This window comes from Oncorhynchus kisutch, linkage group LG18 (assembly GCF_002021735.2).
Source record: "Oncorhynchus kisutch isolate 150728-3 linkage group LG18, Okis_V2, whole genome shotgun sequence".
In the NCBI taxonomy this organism is placed as follows: domain Eukaryota; kingdom Metazoa; phylum Chordata; class Actinopteri; order Salmoniformes; family Salmonidae; genus Oncorhynchus; species Oncorhynchus kisutch.
The window spans coordinates 22,088,894-22,110,406 of record NC_034191.2 but is presented as its reverse complement, the minus strand read 5'-3'; the positions used below and the strand labels follow the sequence as shown (position 1 = coordinate 22,110,406).

The window sequence follows — 21,513 nt, the reverse complement described above, 5'->3', positions numbered from 1 at the left end:
GGGACAAGGAGAGAGGAAAGAGGAGAGAGAGAGAGAGAGAAGAAAGTGAAGAGAGAGAGAGAGAGAGAGGATGGAAGGAAGGAAGGAAGCTGGGTGGAAGTTCAGCCTGTTTAGCCTATATTCAATATCCTTGTTTTCTGTCACGCCCCTGATCTGTTTCACCTGTCCCTGTGATTGTCTCCACCCCCTCCAGGTGTCATTTATTTTCCCCAGTGTATTTATCCCTGTGTTTCCTGTCTCTCTGTGCCAGTTCATCTGGTATGTTTAGTCACGTCAACCAGAGTGTTTTTCCCTGTACTCCTTTTCTATTCTCTTTTTGATAGTCCTCCCGGTTTTGACCACTGCCTGACTCTGGACTACTTTCCCACCTGCCTGATCATCCTGCCTGCCCTGATCTTGAATCTGCCTGCCCTTCAGTACCTATTGGACACTGAACTGGCTTTGACCTTTAACCTGTACACAACTATTCTCTTGCCTACCACTTTCTGGATTAATAAACATTGTAAGACTCCAACCATCTGCCTCCTTTGTCTGCATCTGGGACTCGCCTTGTGCCTTGATCATTTTCATAAAAGGTCTGTCATCTTCACTACAATATCTACACCTGCTACAGCGTGTCAAGGAACGTGACATCCTCTCGGACGATGAGAAATACTTTTTCTAGAACATCACCTCTCACAACCTCCAAGATCTATATTCATACTCTTTTATATAACATGAATGGCAGTCAAATGTTACTCTTAAAGACAAGCTTAGAAGATGGTTGTATACATTTTTAATAGCCAGTAATTAGGGGGGAGCTAAAAAAGCTGAGCAGAGCTCGATTATGATTTCTCCTTGCAAGCGTGTGTGTGTGTGTGTGTTTGCATGCATACACACACACACACACACACACACACACACACACACACACACACACACACACACACACACACACACACACACACACACACACACACACACACACACAGATGCAGTGTTTGCGTGCTATAGGGAGAAAAACAACCGCTACAATTAGAAGAAAGTAGTGATAGTGGCATATTCAGGTCAAGCTCAGAGCTCCAACATGGAAAGCTTAACTTAATAAAACATAAAAGACAGCAAAAATGAGGCCTTCATAATTGGACTCTGTGTGCCAAGCCTCAGACATCACACATGGCTTTAGATTGATGACACTTGTTCTAATATTGCAATACAGAGTGATTGATGACAACTTCAAATCTGGAAAATGTAACATCTCTCAAACGGATTCTTCTTGCTTTTACACACACACACACACACACACACACACACACACACACACACACACACACACACACACACACACACACACACACACACACACACACACACACACACAAAAGCTTGTTCTCAAACCTACCCTTCAGCACACGTATGATTGTCTGGGGTAATTGATAATTGAAAATGAAAAGCTGTGCTCTGCGCCCACACAGACACCAACGGGGAATATGGGCGGGCGCTTTTGTTCAATTCACTACATCACATGAACATTTTTCTGTGTCCAGATCTACTCGATTCAATAATTTAAAACAGGAGGATCCATTTCTGTGTACATGCATGTGTGTTTCCATGTGTGTGTGTGTGGACTCCAAGGGTGTGCATGTGTGTGTGTGTGTGTGTGCATGTGTTTGATGTTGTTCTAGCTGTAGCCAGTCTTTCCTGCACCAGCTATTTGTCTCAGCTCTCTCTCTCTCTCTCTCTCTCTCTCTCTCAGCTAGCCGTACTAATCTCCTATCAGACCTGTGTCAGTAGATGACAGAGGTGGCAGTGCAGGGAGTCCCCTACAGACCACCACCCCTCCAGACCCCCAGCCCTCCAGACCTCCACACCACCAGCCCTCCAGACCTCCACATCACCAGCCCTCCAGACCGCCAGCCCACCAGACCCCCAGACCACCAGCCCTCCAGACCACCAGCTCTCCAGTCCTCCAGATCCCCAGCCCTTCAGCCCTCCAAACCTCCAAACCCCCAGCCCCCCCAGCCCTCCAGTCCCCCAGCTCTCCACACCGCCAGACCACCAGCCCTCCAGACCCCCAGCCCCCCAGCTCTCCAGTCCCCCGGCTCTCCACACCGCCAGACCACCAGCCCGCCAGACCACCAGCCCTCCAGACCCCCAGCCCTCCAGCCCTCTAGCTCAGCTCAGTGTTAGGCTAGGTTTTTTATCAGAGCATCAATATGGAGAAAGCAGACACAGAGCCGCACCCCAAAGCTCACAGACATTACTTGGTACATCTATTTCATCATACCCATCTAGTGTGGATGTTGATGGGAGAACAAAAACAAAAATAGCTGATATTGTCAATCATTTTGCTGCTTTTTACTTTGCCATAATGCTACCCAGATTTCAGCTCCACTGAAATACAGATCTAATTGGTCACTGGAAATGGGGACATTTGCAAATGTATGGAAGCATGCTAAACTGTGTCCAATCCTGAAAGACAGCAAAGAACCCATTACTCCTGCCAATAGGCGACCAATCAGTCTGCTCCCTTCACTCAGTAAGATATTGGAGGGTATTGTGAGTAGACAAATATAGGAGTAGGTGGAAAATAATGGTCTGATTACAGCCAATCAGTATGCTTATCGCAACAACCATTCCACTACGACTGCATTGGTTGATATGACTGACCAGTACCTCAATGCTATGAATAATGGAAGGTTTGTGGGTGTACTATTTTTAAATTTTAGTGCAGCATTTGATTTAGTGGACCATAAAATAATTTTGACAAGATTATTGCATTATGTTAAGGAACAGCATTGAATTGGGTACAGTCATATCTAACTGACAGGAAATAGTCCACTTATATCAATGGGTCATTTTGTTCCCCTTTTAAACTGTGGAATACCGCAGGGCAGCTGCCTTGGACATCTTCTTTACTTAATATATACCAACAACCTTCCTTATGCCTTATCTGAAACTAAAGCTACTATATTTGCAGATTATACTACAATTTATACAGCAAGATAATCAGTTTAACAGGTACAACAAGCTCTACAAGTACATCTTGCAAATATCAGGGAGTGGGTTTACCAGAACAAACTTGTTTTGAACACCAAGAAAACCAAGGTTATGTTGGTCTGTTCCACCAGGAAAAGGCCAACACAGCATGGGATATAATTAAGTATGGGGGGAGTACAAATTGAGGAAGTGGCAGAAACAAAACTACTTGGTGTGCAGCTAGACAACTGCTTATCATGGTTGTCTCAAATAATGAATCTATGTAAAAAAAAAAAAAGATCATGCATGATCAGAAGGATAGTTAAATATTTACTGGGAAAGATTCTTAAGCAAACAACCCAATCATTAATTGAGAGTCAGGTGAACTACTGTTCTGTGGTCTGGGGACATCAGTAAGTTCAATTAGGAGGCTGCAGATTGAAAAGAACAAAGCAGCAAGGATTGTTTTAAGGTGGAGATATGGTTGTTCGGGTGTAGTCATGCTCAATGCTCTTGGTTGGTCATCAAGCAACAAGATAATTGAAAAGAACAGGCTTATTTCATTTAAAATGGTCAAACTCTATTCACAACAGTATTCAGTTGGTAAGAGGCAGACATTCAGTAAATACTAGGAATAGATTGTCCACATTCTGTGTTATCCAGGCAGAAAAGAGAAATAGGCGAAATAACATTTTGATTTAGAGCAATAAAGAAATTGAATAATGTATCTGAGCAAACCAGAAACTTTTCAATATATAAATTCAAACAATATTTTAGAACCATTTAAGTAAAATATATTGGCAGGTTGTGTGGGACTATGGTAGATGAAGGAATCAATCTATATTTTCAGACAGTTAGAGTATTTATCTGGTCAATATGTCAGTGTGTTATGTATGCTTGTAACAGTGTTACAGGGGCGGCAGCGTAGCCTAGTGGTTAGAGCGTTGGACTAGTAACCGGAAGGTTGCGAGTTCAAACCCCCGAGCTGACAAGGTACAAATCTGTCGTTCTGCCCCTGAACAGGCAGTTAACCCACTGTTCCCAGGCCGTCATTGAAAATAAGAATGTGTTCTTAACTGACTTGCCTGGTTAAATAAAGGTTAAATAAAAAATATGTGAAAATTGTATTTTCATGTTTAAGGACTCTTGGAAGATTAGTCCAAATGAGGACAAAACGATCCTAATAAAATAAGATCAAAACTCCCCTTTCCAGTCTACTGTCCTCCCACTCATAGTTCATAGTTCATAGTTCATGGTGGTGCCGGATAGTTGTGGGAAGTGTCCGAGCACAGGGATCCGTCGCACAGGGACAGTATAAGGGGCAGAGAGGAATAGGATGTTCCCGGGAGAGGGAACTGATTCTCTCCTGTTCCCATTATGATTACAGTCCACCCCGAGGACCATATCAAGAGGGGACGCTCAAAAGCGGCAGCATCACTGGCCTCATGTGCCCCCTATCGGCCAATAAAGACATAGCACTCTGCGCTATCAATGATAGTGCTGAGATTGTATTGTAATTTTCATTATAATTAGGGAGGAGTAGCAGGGGTTATGCCTTCTCGCTGTGAGCAGACACAAACTTCTTCCTCCCCTATGATTCTCACAAACACAACATGAAACCAGTAGAAACACACAATGTGCTGTGAAACAGCATGTTGACATTAGAGCCCCTGACACACAACTATGCAGGCTTTTGCATCCTGCCCTCAATTAATGCAGCCTTTGAGATTAACTATATCTATGGACAGATTGTAAATACACTCAGGGTACAAAAAACAAACATTTGCCCTCAGAACAGCCTCAATTCATTGAGGCATAGACTCTACAAGGTCTTGAAAGCGTTCCACAGGGATGCTGACATCAATGATTCCCACAGGTGTGTCAAGTTGGCTGGATGTCCATTGGGTGGTGGACCATTGTTGATACACACAGGAAACTGTTGAGCATGAAAAACCCAGCATTGTTGCAGTTCTTGACATACTCAAACCGGTGTGCCTGGCACCTACTACTATACCCCGTTCAAAGGCACTTAAATATTTTGTCTTGGCCATTCACCCTCTGAATGGCACAATCCATGTCTCAATTGTCTCAAGGCTTAAAAATCCTTCTTTAACCTGTCTCCTCATCTACACTGATTGATGTGGATTTAGCAAGTGACATCAATAAGGGATCATAGCTTTCACATGGATTCACCTGGTCAATATATGTCATGGAAAGAGCAGGTGTTCTTAATGTGTTGTACACTCAGTGGACAGTACATTGATTCAACAACAAAAAACTGACCAACCTTAAGTCAACCTATATTTACCCTCACCCATTCTTCATCAATTTGTCACCCATTTTTAGCACAGCACAATGCTATCAATTTAATATGGGCTCCAGCTTTTAGCTCACTGAGCCTCTCGCTCAGTGCTCAAACTGGATTGATGGAGCCTCACATTAGCTAGAGTGCTTTTACAGGTGCATCTGTTCTGCAGTAAATTGCAGCTTCAGAGGTTCAATAGAAGGTGACTGATAAGGACAGGGATGCCCATGGACTTCTGAGGTCAAAGGTCAGGCTGATACTGTGATGTGGGATCAATGCAGAATGTGAACATTCCCTCTGGGGCCAGGTTTTCCCAGCTGCAGGCGTGAAGGAGACGTTTAATAGCTATTCTTTATAATATCGGATATGTATTCGTGGATCTAAAAATCTGTATAAATTGTGGTTATAATAGGTTGATGTATTACTTTATCAGATAAATATGTGCATGATTCTGCCAAAGTCTGACGTCTTTTCCCACAACATAGATACCCTCCTTTTTTCTTCCTTTGTTCATACCGTTCTATTCTATTAAACATCTCCTCAAAATCATTTTTTTTATCTCAGTAAATTCAAGATATGAATTGAAAGACCAATTATTTAAATATTGTACCGTATTAATCTTCAATTAGGATTTTAATTATTTCATTGGAATTTCCATCCTTCCTGATGTGACACAAACTGACGCACAGGGGCACTCAAATATGGAGGAAAATCAGAACCAAACATATTCTGCAGATTGGATATACTGTACATGTATGATGGGTCTGCCATGATCGACGTTGTGTGACATGCATGTTTCCGTGAGCATCGTGTGAAGTACACCGTGGGTGCAAGTCAAGACCAACCTTTTAACAAATATTTATGTGGGTAGAATTATCAGATGCAGGCCCAAAAAATATTGTCTGGTTGTCTTTATAGGTTTATTTATTCCAAACTATCCTAACCCCTCTACCCATACAGTGCGCAGCTCGAGGATTTTCAATAAGATAGTACTTTATTCAGTAATGTTGTCAAATCAAAGGCAGGAATAGTGCAGCCAGCTGTAAAACCAATGTAGGTCATTCCAACGTTCTTAGAACTAATATACATCTTATTTCATGATTAGATCTCCTTTGAACACATTTCTTAAAATATGAGATAGACATTGACACGATTTTCATGAATTATTAAAAATGATTGGCCCACTGCCAAGCAAGAATGAATTACATTTTCCATCCATGTAGGTTATATATGGGCCTATAATGATTACCGATTAAAATACACTTCAAAGGACGTGATATTTGACACAAATTAAGATACGTTTACCACACTTTATTAGTCTACGATTGTTTAAGTTGTTACAATACTTACAAGTATTTAAAGTTTGGATTTGGAATTTGCTTAAATGATTTCTAAATTACCATCACTTGTTAATGTATAACTTCTTTAAATGGATGTGTTTAACTAACCGGATAGCCAATTGCAATTCGTATGGCTTGTGGTGAATTCTTCATTGCAGGCAATACACAGGCTACTGTATCGCCTAACAGTATAATATAGCCTAACAATATAATAGTAGGCTACAACATCTGCCGTTAATATAACAATATATCCTCTTCTCCACATGAGTTCTTTGAGAAGAATTGCCGTAAGGGGACCATTTAAACCTCAGTATAGGAGGAAACACAACCGATAGCCAACTGTGACTGACCTCCCACAAACATATCTTAATCTGTAGTTTCCCAGATGGCCTACCAAACAAAAAGAGTCACACATAATTGGATACAGTGGCAAGATAACACCGGCGAGTCGGAAACAGAATTGCATTGTAATACACATGTGCACAAGCGACCAAATAGCCTTCCGTTAGATGATTGAGCATCTTACCTTCAGCGCCTATGTCCGTCATCATTGCAAAGAGAACCATCATAACGACTTTGTAATCTCGTGCCGCACTCATGCTTCCTTTCAGTAGCGGTCCTCTGCTAACAGAAAAGAATGTCCTTGGGATCAACACTTTTCCTTAAAACGAAATAGAGACTGCTCGTACTCTGCAAAAGCCACTTGCCGTGAGACCTCGGGATCGCACACTGCGCAGCACAGGCGCTCCACACTTATGAGAGCTATGTCCTGGTGTCGTTATCAGCTGATAGACAGAGACTGTTCAATTCCAACGCTCGCAAAGTCGATTTCTCGTTGGGTATGCCGTTCTCTTTCTTCAAGTCAGCTCACCATCGTCGTTTCAGCACCGCGGAAAGCTCCTAGCGACAGCAACTGGAACAACTGAATTCAGCACTGTGGAAAGTTTGTATCGTTACCGTATATAATGTAATACTGCCCTCATGTAAATGACCTTCGTATGACAATGTCTGTGTTTAGTTCCTTAACTTTGATAACAACATCAATAGACACATCGATTACAGCCATTTCCAATCCATTACAAACTCACTAACAATTATTGTGAACGCTAACAGTCTTGTTAACAGGCACGATGCAGCACTAGCATTGCAATGAAAACATCATATTGCTCCTACACGTAGAACTGTAAATAGGTTGCTTATGTTATTAGTGAAAAAGTATAAGTATTTGGAGTTTCAAGACAAACAACTCGAAAAATAAACATTTCACTATAATCACTCCTTTAACACTTTTATGTCTGGATTATTATACCAAAATACAAAAACATTTTGGAAAAGAAAATATAAAGTCTTGAAAAACATATTTTACAGATGTTACCTATACAGTGAGTTATTTATCATTAGCATGTTGCACTCTGGAAATAGCTACATCTGCACAAGAAAGAGAGCAACACTTTCAAATCAAACATGGCAGTAGACAGAGGGGTTTATGGACATAATATAGAATTGTTAAGTGATGCTGCCAGTGCTAAGATATTGGGAATGGTATTGATTGAATGGTAATGCAGGTCGTCTCTCCACTGTGTGTTTCCTCTTGGAGTGTATCGGTTTCTGAGGGGACGTGCTTTCTTTCTCCTGAAACCTCTTTGCTGTTTGTGGGACCACACACTGGGTGCACTGGCTCAGATTCATGACCATTCAAAGCCTGTTAATGAAACTGGTAATTATGGCTAAATAGAGGGAAATCATTTGAAGACTTTAATCTCTAAAACTCTTGATGTGTAGTAGAGTCTTGCCTCACATCGGATTTGTTTTTCCATGCTTTTTTTGTGTGTGTGTGTGTTGTATTTTGTAGATTTTGTGTATGCAGGGCTCCCTTGCGAAAGAGAACTTGGCCAATAACTGAAAGGTCACTGGTTCAAATCCCCAAGCTGACTAAGTGAAAATAAAATAATATGTTGATGTGCCCATGAGCAAGGCAATTAACCCTGATTGATCCTGTAAGTCGCCCTGGATAAGTGTCTGACAGAAGACATTAATGTAAAATAGGTATGCCTTGCTTTACTACAACTGAGAGTGATGAGCACTGAACAAGAGTGGTCCCACTGTGCTGACACAGAGCAGACTCTGGGTAACTGGTCTCACTGGCTACATCACTGGCTGTATCTGAATGGTACCTTACTCACTATATAATGCACTACTTTAATCCAGAGCACATAGGGTTATGTCCAAAGGAGTACACTAGATAGGGAATAGGGTGCCATTTCAGTCACAACTACTGTCTTAGTTTGCAGTTCTGATGCACCTTAGTTCTGGTTCCGTCCTCCCAGCATGTTGACCCTCAGCTATCGATTGTCTCACCATGAGAATGATGTCAACAACATTGTGTGGTATGGTGTTTTTACTGAGACAACATTAGAATCCAAACAAACAAATGTATGCTGTGTCTCAAAGTAGCCTCTGGCATAGAAACTAGGCTTAAATTCTCAATGCTGGCCTTGTATACAAAATAAACTATAAGGATTCACACACACACACACGCGCGCACGCACACTCGCACACGCACACACACACACACGCACGCTCGCACACGCACACACACACACACACACACACTGTAAACAAATATGGTCATGCATACTCAAATATTACGAATATGTTTCGAATCAAAAGACGACTCCATGAATAATTGCATTCATACTGCCTTAAAATTATGCACAAGAGTGATATCTTATTTCATAGCATCTGATACATTTAAATACTGTAGGTTCTACAATCCTTTCCTGTATGAGGCTTCTTCCACAAAAAGAGTTGTCTCTTTGTCAATTTGTGTAATGTCTTGAGGAATCTAATAAGCCCAAGATCGCATTGTGCCAGTTATGGTTTAGCTCTGTGCTCAGGGAATTAGCTGTCTTTAGATGTTGCTCTGCTCTGGTTCTGCTGAAATCCTACGCTCTCCCTCATTTCCTCTCCATTCAGAGTCTGCCAATCACACTGTCACTTACTGTCCCAGCGTAGACAGCAGCTATTGGAACAGCAAATCAAATCAGTCAAATACATACACTGTAAGCTCTTCATTGATGAAAGGCTGCAAAAGGCTAGGAGTGAGAAACCGTACATATCCAAGGTTTTGGACTTGATTGCTTTTTAGATCATAGGGTTGACCTACGACTGGGTGACCAACTACAAAAGTAGGCCTTGTGTTATATTATCCAATAAATAAATCAGATCCTTATACTCCCTCCTGCAAGTAACACTAATTATCTCACCTCATTGGCTACACATTATTTAATTAAATGCAAAATGAGAGTAATCTAAGTAATACTGGCTCAAAATACCTCCTCTCCCCCTACCCTCCCCCAATCCTCCCCTCCCTTCCTCCTCTCCCTCTACTCTCCCCACTCCTCCCCTCCCTCCCTTCCTCCTCTCCCCCTACCCTACCCCACTCCTCCCCTCTTCCTCCTCTCTCCCTACCCTCCCCCACTCCTCCCCTCCCTTCCTCCTCTCTCCCTACCCTCCCCCACTCCTCCCCTCCCTCCCTTCCTCCTCTCTCCCTACCCTCCCCCACTCCTCCCCTCCCTCCCTTCCTCCTCTCTCCCTACCCTCCCCCACTCCTCCCCTCCCTCCCTTCCTCCTCTCTCCCTACCCTCCCCCACTCCTCCCCTCCCTTCCTCCTCTCTCCCTACCCTCCCCCACTCCTCCCCTCCCTCCCTTCCTCCACTCCACCCCCACCCCCACTTCTCCCCTTCCCACTCCTTCCCTCCCCCTCATCCCCTCTTCCCTTCCTCCTATATTAAAGCATCTCTCCACCTTCAGGGGTTTATTTGTCTTAATAAGGAAAAGTGTCCTTGCCAGCTCTATTAGACATCCATCCCCTGAATTCATTTCCATTCTGCCCCAAGGATAGATCCCCAGGCGCTTCCTTCCTGATGAAGATATTCTGTCTGCACAGCCTGTCTGGTACAACAAGGGAATAAGGGAAAAAGAGATAAAAAGCAATCTAATCAAGGTTTTATTCAGCATGATATGCTATGTGGTATACATAACTAGTTTTCTTTATGCCTCAATACAGACACGGCCTGCTTGCTAAGTGGAATACGAAGTCTGTACACAATATATCAAAGTGAGACAGAGGGAATCATTCGGGTTTTGAGATATCGATGTTTCTGGTCATATAATATCATGTATCAATTGCTCTTGTTATGTTGTTCATCCATTAGCTAGAAATAGATTATAAAATAACAACTTTAAAGGGACATAATCCAACAATTCGTATGCTATATCCACAGCTAGTTTTTAATCCATTAAGAATTTCCGCTGTTTGAAAATTCCACTATGCTCTGCTCAGTGGACAGTGCCCTGGTAATTTTCCCCTCTCTCAGTGCGAGGTAGACTGACTGCACCTTGACCAGGTGTGACCTGCATACCCAAGACTCCCATCACCAACCTTGTTGTCACACTGCTATTACTCAAGAGAGAGGAGCTGTCTGGAGTCCCCTGTCTCTGATCTAGTGTTGGAAAAAGAAGGAAAAGACACAAGGCCCCAGACACAGATCCTCATCCTCTGGCTCTCCTCCTTCCACCACCCCCACCTCCACCCTCCTTCCCAGGGGACACATTCCTCTCCCCCACCCCCACCTCCACCCTCCTTCCCCAGGGACACATTCATCTCCACCACCACCACCTCCACCCTCCTTCCCTGGGGACACATTCCTCTCCACCACCACCACCTCCACCCTCCTTCCCCGGGGACACATTCCTCTCCACCACCACCACCACCTCCACCCTCCTTCCCTGGGGACATATTCCTCTCCACCACCACCACCTCCACCCTCCTTCCCAGGGGACACATTCCTCTCCACCACCACCACCTCCACCCTCCTTCCCCGGGGACACATTCCTCTCCACCACCACCTCTTCCACCCTCCTTCCCTGGGGACACATTCCTCTCCCCCACCCCCACCTCCACCCTCCTTCCCCAGGCACACATTCATCTCCACCACCACCACCTCCACCCTCCTTCCCCAGGCACACATTCATCTCCACCACCACCACCACCACCTCCACCCTCCTTCCCCAGGCACACATTCATCTCCACCTCCCCCACCATTTGGTGCCAGTATTACTTGGATTATTTTATTTTTTATTTTGAATGTAATGTAATGTAATATTTGATGTTGTTCTTTTCTGTTACTGTTCTGTAGTTTGTCATACATTTGTATGTTTTATGTGGACCCCAGGAAGAGTAGCTGCTGCATGTGCAGTAGCTAATGGGGATCCTCATAAACTAAACTAAACCGCCACCCTCCTTCTCTGGGGACACATTCTTCTCCACCACCCCCACCTCCACCCTCCTTCCCCAGGGATACATTCATCTCCACTGGCCAGATATTTGTTATGCCGACATCTGTGTGCTTGGTCTCCCAGATAAATGCAAGAGGAAGCAGAAAACATTTAGCTTGGGGGAATGGAGAGCCTTGCACCATGGCGACACCTGTCCCAAAGAATAATTGTTTCACATGGCGCTTCTGTGTATTCTGACTGGTTCAACAAAAAAAGTAGAATACTTTTTTTGAATTAGTTGGGAGAGGATGAAAACCACTGAACTTGCAACTTCTGTGCTCAAAACTCATTTGTTGCGTTTTATTTTGCATGCCCGACAGTTTTGACAATCTCTTCAGGTGAGCCGGTAATCTCCTTGAACTGAAAGCATCCCAGATGCCAAAAAAGTCTCACTATGATGTGACAAAGAAATCTAACAAAACCCTCTGCTTTAGCTGACTGGTGTTTCAAACAGCATAACACATCATATAATATGACTTCCTTAAAATGATGCACAAACTGTTGCACATCTTGTCAAGGCATAGGGCACTCTACCAGGTAAAGTCCTGACAGTTGTCAACAGACTCATTGCTCTACACATCTTCCTGCTTTCTCAGACCAGCAGTTTTATTGTCACTGTGCGCTGCAGAGCCTACAGCAAATCTGATCTGCACTGAAATTCCTCATCTCCAAATAAAAGCTAAAGGGCAAAGTTCATCTGTACTGTCCTGGACACAGCCTGGGGGTAAAACCACCACACAGAGAAGTCACTTTGAGTACAGTTTCACTCATTTTGGAGAACAGTGTTCAAGGGGACTTTTAAGTGGACCCAGTAGATCCTCAGATCAAGTCCACTACAGAAGAAGAAGCAGCTCACAGGCATTCACTATAACAAGTGTTATTATGTAACTTTCTATGAGATTTAAGGTTGTACAAAATGGATGGATTTCAATACAATGTGTGTAACATGAACATAGTCTTACCATTCTTGACACCAAATTCCATTGAACAGGAGAAGTTACCTATGTAAGTTACTAAATATAAAACAATCCTTTGTAGGTTGATTCTAGCCTTGGTCCCCCTGTGTTTTTCATTAGTGAATCTCTGCATGTCTGGCAGCTCCAGAGGGAGAGATGTCGACAGCTGTCCCTACCTCCCACGTTGAGACACAGGCTACCCAGAGATGTGTTATTTAATGATGGCGTGTGCACTATTCCTGGAAGAAATGTCATAAATGCAGGGTTGAAACGCCTGGCTTAATAAATATTACAAATATTTGTAAACAACATATTCCACCAAATAGCTACAATTGAAGTCGGAAGTATACATACACCTTAGTAAAATACATTTAAACTCAGGTTTTCACAATTCCTGACATTTAATCCCAGGAAAAATTCCCTGTCCTAGGCCAGTTAAGATCACCACTTAATTTTATGAATGTGAAATGTCAGAATAATAGTCAAAAGATTTATTTATTTCCACTTTTATTTCTTACATCACATTCCCAGTGGGTCGTAAGTTTACATACACTCAATTAGTATTTGGTAGCATTGCCTTTTAACTTGGGTCAGACGTTTCGGGTAGCCTTCCACGAGCTTCCGACAATAAGTTGGGTGAATTTTAGCCCGTTCCTCCTGACAGGGCTGGTGTAACTGAGTCAGGTTTGTAGGCCTTCTTGCTCAAGCAAGCTTTTTCAGTTCTGCCCACACATTTTCTATAGGATTGAGGTCAGGGCTTTGTGATGGTCACTCCAATACCTTGACTTTGTTGTCCTTAAGCCATTTGGCCACAACTTTGGAAGTATGCTTTGGGTCATTGTCCATTTGGAAGACCCATTTGCGACCAAGCTTTAAATACCTGACTGATGTCATGAGATGTTGCTTCAATATATTCACATAATTTTCCTCCCTCATGATGCCATCTATTTTGTGAAGTGCACCAGTCCCTCCTGCAGCAAAGCACACCCACAACATGATGCTGCCACCCCCCTGCTTCACGGTTGGGATGGTGTTCTTCGGCTTGCAAGCCTCCCCCTTTTTCCTCCAAACAGTTCTATATTTGTTTCATCAGACCAGAGGACATTTCTCCAAAAAGTACAATATTTGTCCCCATGTGCAGTTGCAAACCGTAGTCTGGATTTTTTTATGGCGGTTTTGGAGCAGTGGCTTCTTCCTTGCTAAGCGGCATTTCAGGTTATGTCGATATAGGACTCGTTTTACTGTGGATATAGATAATTTTGTACCTGTTTCCTCCAGCATCTTCACAGGGTCCTTTGCTGTTGTTCTGGGATTGATTTTCACTTTTGCTACCAAAGTACGTTCATCTCTAGGAGACCGAACGTGTCTCCTTCCTGGAGGCTGCGTGGTTCCATGGTGTTTATACTTGCGTACTATTGTTTGTACAGATGAACGTGGTACCTTCAGGCATTTGGAAATTGCTCCCAAGGATGAACCAGACTTGTGGAGGTCTACAATTTATTTTCTGATTTCTTTAGATTTTCGCATGATGTCAAGCAAAGAGGCACTGAGTTTGAAGGTAGACCTTGAAATACATCCACAGGTGCACCTCCAATTGACTCAAATTATGTCAATTGGCCTATCAGAAGCTTCTAAAGCCATTATATACTTTTCGAAATTTTCCAAGCTGTTTAAAGGCACAGTCAACTTAGTGTTAAAGGCACAGTCTACATAGTGTATGTAAACTTCTGACCTACTGGAATTATGATACAGTGAATGATAAGTGAAATAATCTGTCTGTAAACAATTGTTGGAAAAATGACTTGTGTCATGCACAAAGTAGATGTCCTAATCGACTTGCCAAAACTATAGTTTCTTAACAAGAAATTTGTGGAGTGGTTGAAAAACGAGTTTTAATGACTCCAACCTAAGTGTATGTAAACTTCCGACTTCAACTGTATATGGCAGATCACTGGTTTTATAATTCAAGGTTACACATTAACACGTGGACTCATAAATGCACCCACATGCGCACACATGCACACACACATGCACACACACATGCATGCTCGCACACACACACATGAAAATGTACATACCCACACGCACACACACACGCACGCATGCACACACACGCGCACGGACGCACGCACACGCACACACACACACACACGCACGCGCACACGCACACACACACACACACACATATTACCACTTATCCAAGAGTGCACTCCAGAAGTGAAGGTAATCCCGTTCTCCCTCCCTCACTAGATGTGCATCAAAGACCAGCCATTAAATTGTCAGAAATAGGGCCATGGAGAGACGGAACATCCGCCATCTAATCCTAAACCCATCCATGTACAGAGGAGAGGGGCAATCCAGTGGAATCATTAGCCCAACGGAGATATACAGTAGGGGGAAGGGGGAATGATTTGGGTCAAACAGAACAGATTTATTCTGGGAGAAATGTAAAACATTTGCTCTTATGGTGCACCATCACATAGCCTATAAGACCCCAGTTTTGTGTTTACATTCTCTTGCCTCTACTGGCACAGCTCCCAGCTGCAAGATACTCAGTCTGTGAGGCAGAGGGGGGTAAGCGCAAACTATTTATTATTCATGGACTTCAGTTATTCATTAGACAGACCTGAGCCTTCCCTTGTAATGGCTTGGGCAATCATGAATATTTACACCAGGTACTTTATATTTAAACATGACTTGGTATAAATAGCTGGCCGTAAATGCCAGGTAAATAGCACTAGAATGGTACTAAAAGGTTCTGCCTTGTACGGAATCTTATTTTCAAGCTTGACCTTTTCCAATATGGAGCTGTCCTACATCTTGTTTTCTGGGTGACAATCTATCCAGGAGACAAAAGAGCGAAAATGAGGAGAAGTCTAGAAGCATGACAGTAGCCATACATTAAACATTTAGACCTAGCACCAAAAGTCTACCAAGCATTGATATTTTTTGTCTAAACTGTAAAGGTCACAAAAAGCCTGCAAATTTTCTCTGGAAACTTCTAAGTGGAAAATGTAAACAGAGCTTACGTAATAGAGTAGCTCCCAACATCAAAGAAATGTTGAATGCAAATCTTTTTCCCTTGAGTCACTAAAACTTTTGCAACAACATCATTCTTATCCATTCAAACAGTTCCTGATGTTGAGACATGGTAATGTTCCCTAGAATGTCCTGACACTGCAGTTTGATATGCTGCTAGCTGCAGGCAGAGCAGAAAGGGGAGACGACTTTACAAAGTAAAGAGGTAAATGCCGTTCATCATATTACAGCAGGGGGTGTTTCGCTGTGTCTCAGCGGCACTCTTCTGCCATGCACTCGCAGGGAGTAAACTTTCACTGCCGGCAGATGGGGATTTCAGTGTCTCAATAAGGCTTTACAGTCGTAAACAACACAATGTCTCATTTCATCTCTCCACAGAGTTTAGCCGTCTAGCTGGTCTCTGGCTGGGGAATAAGGCTTGGCTGGGAACTATCATGACGACCAGCGATGCCGCTATGAGCAGGCGATGGTCACATGATCAGGACACACATGCCTCAACATTAAATAATAGCAGACACAGGTAATCTGGAATTGTACATTAACCATATGGTTAAAGGATTAGAGTGTAAATAGGGTTAAATGCAGATGGCGCATGAAAACCTTGTCTGTCTAAATATACTGTAATGTCAGCAAGTCTCATCAAAAAACATGAAAGATTTTTAGTCAATCTTTTAATCATTCTAGCAACAATCCAGTGGGGGGTGTGACAGACATAAAGAGGAAGGATGTGCTCTCTGCTTGGTTAATTAGGTGTGATATGGCAGCCCAGAGTCTGTGGGGGGGGCTCACCCTTCAGCTGTGCATGACAGGGCAGAACAGTGGGGCGTGACCAGCTGACCCTCTGCAGGCCTGATGTACCACAGGACCCATCTGCTCAGCCTGCTGTCCTGCCCACTGTCCACGCCACAGACCATAACCTTGTTTTTTACTTATTTTATTTCACCTTTATTTAACCAGGTAGGCAAGTTGAGAACAAGTTCTCATTTACAATTGCGACCTGGCCAAGATAAAGCAAAGCAGTTCGACACATACAACAACACAGAGTTACACATGGAGTAAAACAAACATACAGTCAATAATACAGTAGAAAAATAAGTCTATATAGAATGTGAGCAAATGAGGTGAGATAAGGGAGGTAAAGGCAACAAAAAAAAGGCCATGGTGGCGAAGTAAATACAATATAGTAAATACAATAAGTAAAACACTGGAATGGTAGCTTTGCAGTGGAAGAATGTGCAAGGTAGAGATAGAAATAATGGGGTGCAAAGGAGCAAAATAAATAAATACAGTAGGGGGAGAGGTAGTTGTTTGGGCTAAATTATAGATGGGCTATGTACAGGTGCAGTAATATGTGAGCTGCTCTGACAGCTGATGCTTAAAGCTAGTGAGGGAGATAAGTGTTTCCAGTTTCAGAGATTTTTGCAGTTCGTTCCAGTCATTGGCAGCAGAGAACTGGAAGGAGAGGCGGCCAAAGGAAGAATTGGTTTTGGGGGTGACCAGAGACCAGCACCTGCTGGTGCGCGTGCTACAGGTGGGTGCTGCCATGGTGACCAGCGAGCTGAGATAAGGGGGACTTTACCTAGCAGGGTCTTGTAGATGACCTGGAGCCAGTGGGTTTGGCGACGAGTATGAAGCGAGGGCCAGCCAACGAGAGCGTACAGGTCGCAGTGGTGGGTAGTATATGGGGCTTTGGTGACAAAACGGATGGCACTGTGATAGACTGTATCCAATTTATTGAGTAGGGTATTGGAGGCTATTTTGTAAATGACATCGCTGAAGTCGAGGATCGGTAGGATGGTAACTTTTACAAGGGTATATTTGGCAGCATGAGTGAAGGATGCTTTGTTTATGCGAAATAGGAAGATTTAACTTTGGATTGGAGATGTTTGATGTGAGTCTGGAAGGAGAGTTTACAGTCTAACCAGACACCTAGGTATTTGTAGTTGTCCTCATATTCTAAGTCAGAACCGTCCAGAGTAGTGACAGGCGGGCAGGCGGGCAGATGCAGGCAGCGATTGGTTGAAGAGCATGCATTTAGTTTTACTTGTATTTAAGAGCAATTGGAGGCCACGGAAGGAGAGTTGTATGGCATTGAAGCTCGCCTGGAGGGTTGTTAACACAGTGTCCAAAGAAAGGCCAAAAGTATACAGAATGGTGTCGTCTGCGTAGAGGTGAATCAGAGACTCACCAGCAGCAAGAGCGACATCATTGATGTATACAGAGAAAAGAGTCGGTCCAAGAATTGAACCCTGTGGCACCCCCATAGAAACTGCCAGAGGCCCGGACAACAGGCCCTCCGATTTGACACACTGAACTCTATCAGAGAAGTAGTTGGTGAACCAGGCGATGCAATCATTTGAGAAACCAAGGCTAGTCTGCCGATGAGGATGTGGTGATTGACAGAGTCGAAAGCCTTGGCCAGATCAACGAATACGGCTGCACAGTATTGTTTCTTATCGATGGCGGTTAAGATATCGTTTAGGATATCGTTTAGGACCTTGGGCATGGCTTAGGTGCACCCATGACCAGCTCTGAAACCAGATTGCATAGCGGAGAAGGTACAGTGGGATTCGAAATGGTCGGTAATCTGTTTGTTGACTTGGCATTTGAAGACCTTAGAAAGGCAGGGTAGGATATATATAGGTCTGTAGCAGTTTGGGTCTAGAGTGTCTCCCCCTTTGAACAGGGGGATGACCGCAGCTGCTTTCCAAACTTTGGGAATCTCAGACACAAAAGAGAGGTTGAACAGGCTAGTAATAGGGATGGTAACAATTTTGGCAGATAATTTTAGAAAGAAAGGGTCCAGATTGTCTAGCCCGGCTGATTTGAAGGGGTCCAGATGTTGCAGCTCTTTCAGAACATCAGCTGACTGGATTTGGGAGAAGGAGAAATGGGGAAGGCTTGGGCAAGTTGCTGTGGGAGTGCAGTGCTGTTGACCGGGGTAGGGGTAGCCAGGTGGAAAGCATGGCCAGCCGTAGAAAAATGCTTATTGAAATTCTCAATTATAGTGGATTTATCGGTGGTGACAGTGTTTTCTATCCTCAGTGCAGTGGGCAGCTGGGAGGAGGTGTTCTTATTCTCCATGGACTTTACAGTGTCCCAAAACTTTTTTGAGTTTGTGTTGCAGGAAGCAAATTTCTGTTTGAAAAAGCTAGCCTTGGCTTTTCTAACTGCCTGTGTATATTGGTTTCTAGCTTCCCTGAAAAGTTGCATTTCACAGGGGCTGTTCGATGCTAATGCAGAACACCATAGGATGTTTTTGTGTTGGTTAAGGTTCTACATTTCTTGAATGGGGCATGGTTATTTAAGATGGTGAGGAAGGCTTTTTTTTTAAAACACGCATCCTCTACTGATGGGATGAGATCAATATCCTTCCAGGATACCCCGGCCAGGTCGATTAGAAAGGCCTGCTCGCTGAAGTGTTTAGGGGAGCGTTTGACAGTGATGAGAGGAGGTCGTTTGACCGCTGACCCATTACGGATGCAGGCAATGAGGCAGTGATCGCTGAGATCTTAGTTGAAAACAGCAGAGGTGTATTTAGAGGGCAAGTTGGTTAGGATGATATCTATGAGGGTTACCGTGTTTACGGCTTTGGGGTGGTACCTGGTAGGTTCATTGATCATTTTTATGAGATTGAGGGCATCAAGCTTCGATCGTAGGATGGCTGGGGTGTTAAGCATGTTCCAGTTTAGGTCGCCTAGCAGCACGAGCTCTGAAGATAGATGGGGGGCAATCAGTTCACATATGGTGTCCAGAGCACAGCTGGAGGCAGAGGGTGGTCTATAGCAGGCGGCAACGGTGAGAGACTTGTTTTTAGAGAGGTGGTTTTTTAAAAGTAGAAGTTCAAATTGTTTGGGTACAGACCTGGATAGTAGGACAGAACTCTGCAGGTTATCTCTGCAGTAGATTGCAACACCGCCCCCTTTGACCGTTCTATCTTGTCTGAACATGTTGTAGTTAGGGATGAAGATTTCAGAATTTTTGGTGGTCTTCCTAAGCCAGGATTCAGACACGGCTAGAACATCCGGGTTGGCAGAGTGTGCTAATGCATTGAATAAAACAAACTTAGGGAGGAGGCTTCTAATGTTAACATGCATGAAACCAAGGCTATTCCGGTTACAGAAGTTATCAAAAGAGAGCGCTACACACAGAGCCACCACTATGGTCAGCCCTCCACCCTCCTCCACCCACATCCCCAACCACACAGACCTACAGCTATGGTGGGTTGCAGATATATGGTAATAACAGGCTACTAACACCCTCAATATCTCTAATTCCCTCCAAATCATAACTGGGTTGCTGACCATTTCATTACCGGTAGGTTAACTACTTCATGTGCTTAAAAATGAGAGGGGCTCAATATCAGTTTCATCAGGTCTTATCATGTCACAGTGTAGGAGATTGGTATCTTTGAAATGACACTCTTCGTCTCAAAACGTGTGTTGAAAAGAAGATACTTTTGGTCAAAAGTGTCAGGGTGTGAGTTTGCAGGGGAGCATGTGCTGGTTGCTGTTGTGTGTTTTTAAAGGAGATTGTGCCTCACCTCGATGCCATGGCCCCTCTATTCTTCTGTCTGTCTGTCTGCCTGTCTGTCTGGGGGTCGATGGGGATGAGCTATCTGTGTGCTGATCGATTGCAAATGAGAGCCATTCAGAGAAACGAGTTGTCTGTCCATGGAGTGAGAGAGAGAGAGAGAGAGAGGGAGAGGGAGAGAGAGAGAGGGGGGGGGGGGGGGGGGGGGAATCAATGTGCTGTTCTCTCAATATATGTCACAGCCAGACCAATTCTAAGCTGCAGAATGGAAGGTTGTGTGCATTTGCAAATATGATTCTCAGATAGCAGGTGGCAGGTAGCCTAGTGGTTAGAGCGTAGGACTAGTAACCGAAAGGTTGCTGGTTTGAATACCCGAGCTGACAAGGTGAACAATCTGTCAATATGGTTCAAATCCATACTCTATCACATCCAGCTGTGATTGGGAGTCCCATAGTGTGGTGCACAATTGGCCGAGCAACAACTGGGTTTGGCCGGGGTAGGCTGTCATTGTAAATAAGAATTTGTTCTTAACTGACTTGCCTAGTTAAATAAAGGTTAAGTAAAAAATAAATAAAAAAGTCTGACCCTGTAAAACAACACATTTCACTGTTCTTATTTTGTAGGATGCCAATTTGGTCAGGATGTGACTCTATGTAAAACACTAGAGTTGTGAATTCTGGAAATCAAGTAAGCTAATGAAAAAATAAATTATCACAATTTGTTTGTGCCTGGTTGTTGGTTGAGTTGGAATATACTATCTGTACTTTTACACTAACCCATACATGGTGTGCAATTATTGTAACCATAAGAACAATTGGAGCATGGAGATGTCCTCATAGCAAATTGGGAAGGGGGAGGACCTCGTATAACCATGGCAACAGGAGCAGGATCAATCATCTTAAATAGGCCTAGCTATCTATGGCTCTGTCTGAGCTAACTAACCCTTGATATATTTGACTTTGCTGCCGTGTAAAATGAGTGAGAATACACTAATTCACCATCTATTTGGCCAACAAGACTGACCCTCTCAAAATGTTCAAGG

At 43.5% G+C, this 21,513-nt stretch overlaps 1 protein-coding gene across 2 annotated transcripts in view; it reads right to left on the bottom strand.

Annotated features, from left to right (window-relative positions):
- The window catches only part of LOC109909224 (seizure protein 6 homolog), a 124,063-nt gene extending 116,539 nt beyond the window's left edge, over positions 1-7,524 (bottom strand). For both annotated transcript variants that reach the window (XM_031796268.1, XM_031796269.1), the window contains exon 1: positions 7,130-7,524. In XM_031796268.1, the coding sequence (XP_031652128.1) occupies positions 7,130-7,202 (73 nt within the window). In that variant the 5' untranslated portion in view covers positions 7,203-7,524. The remainder of the gene's footprint in view (positions 1-7,129) is intronic.
- Between the last annotated feature and the right edge of the window lie 13,989 nt (positions 7,525-21,513).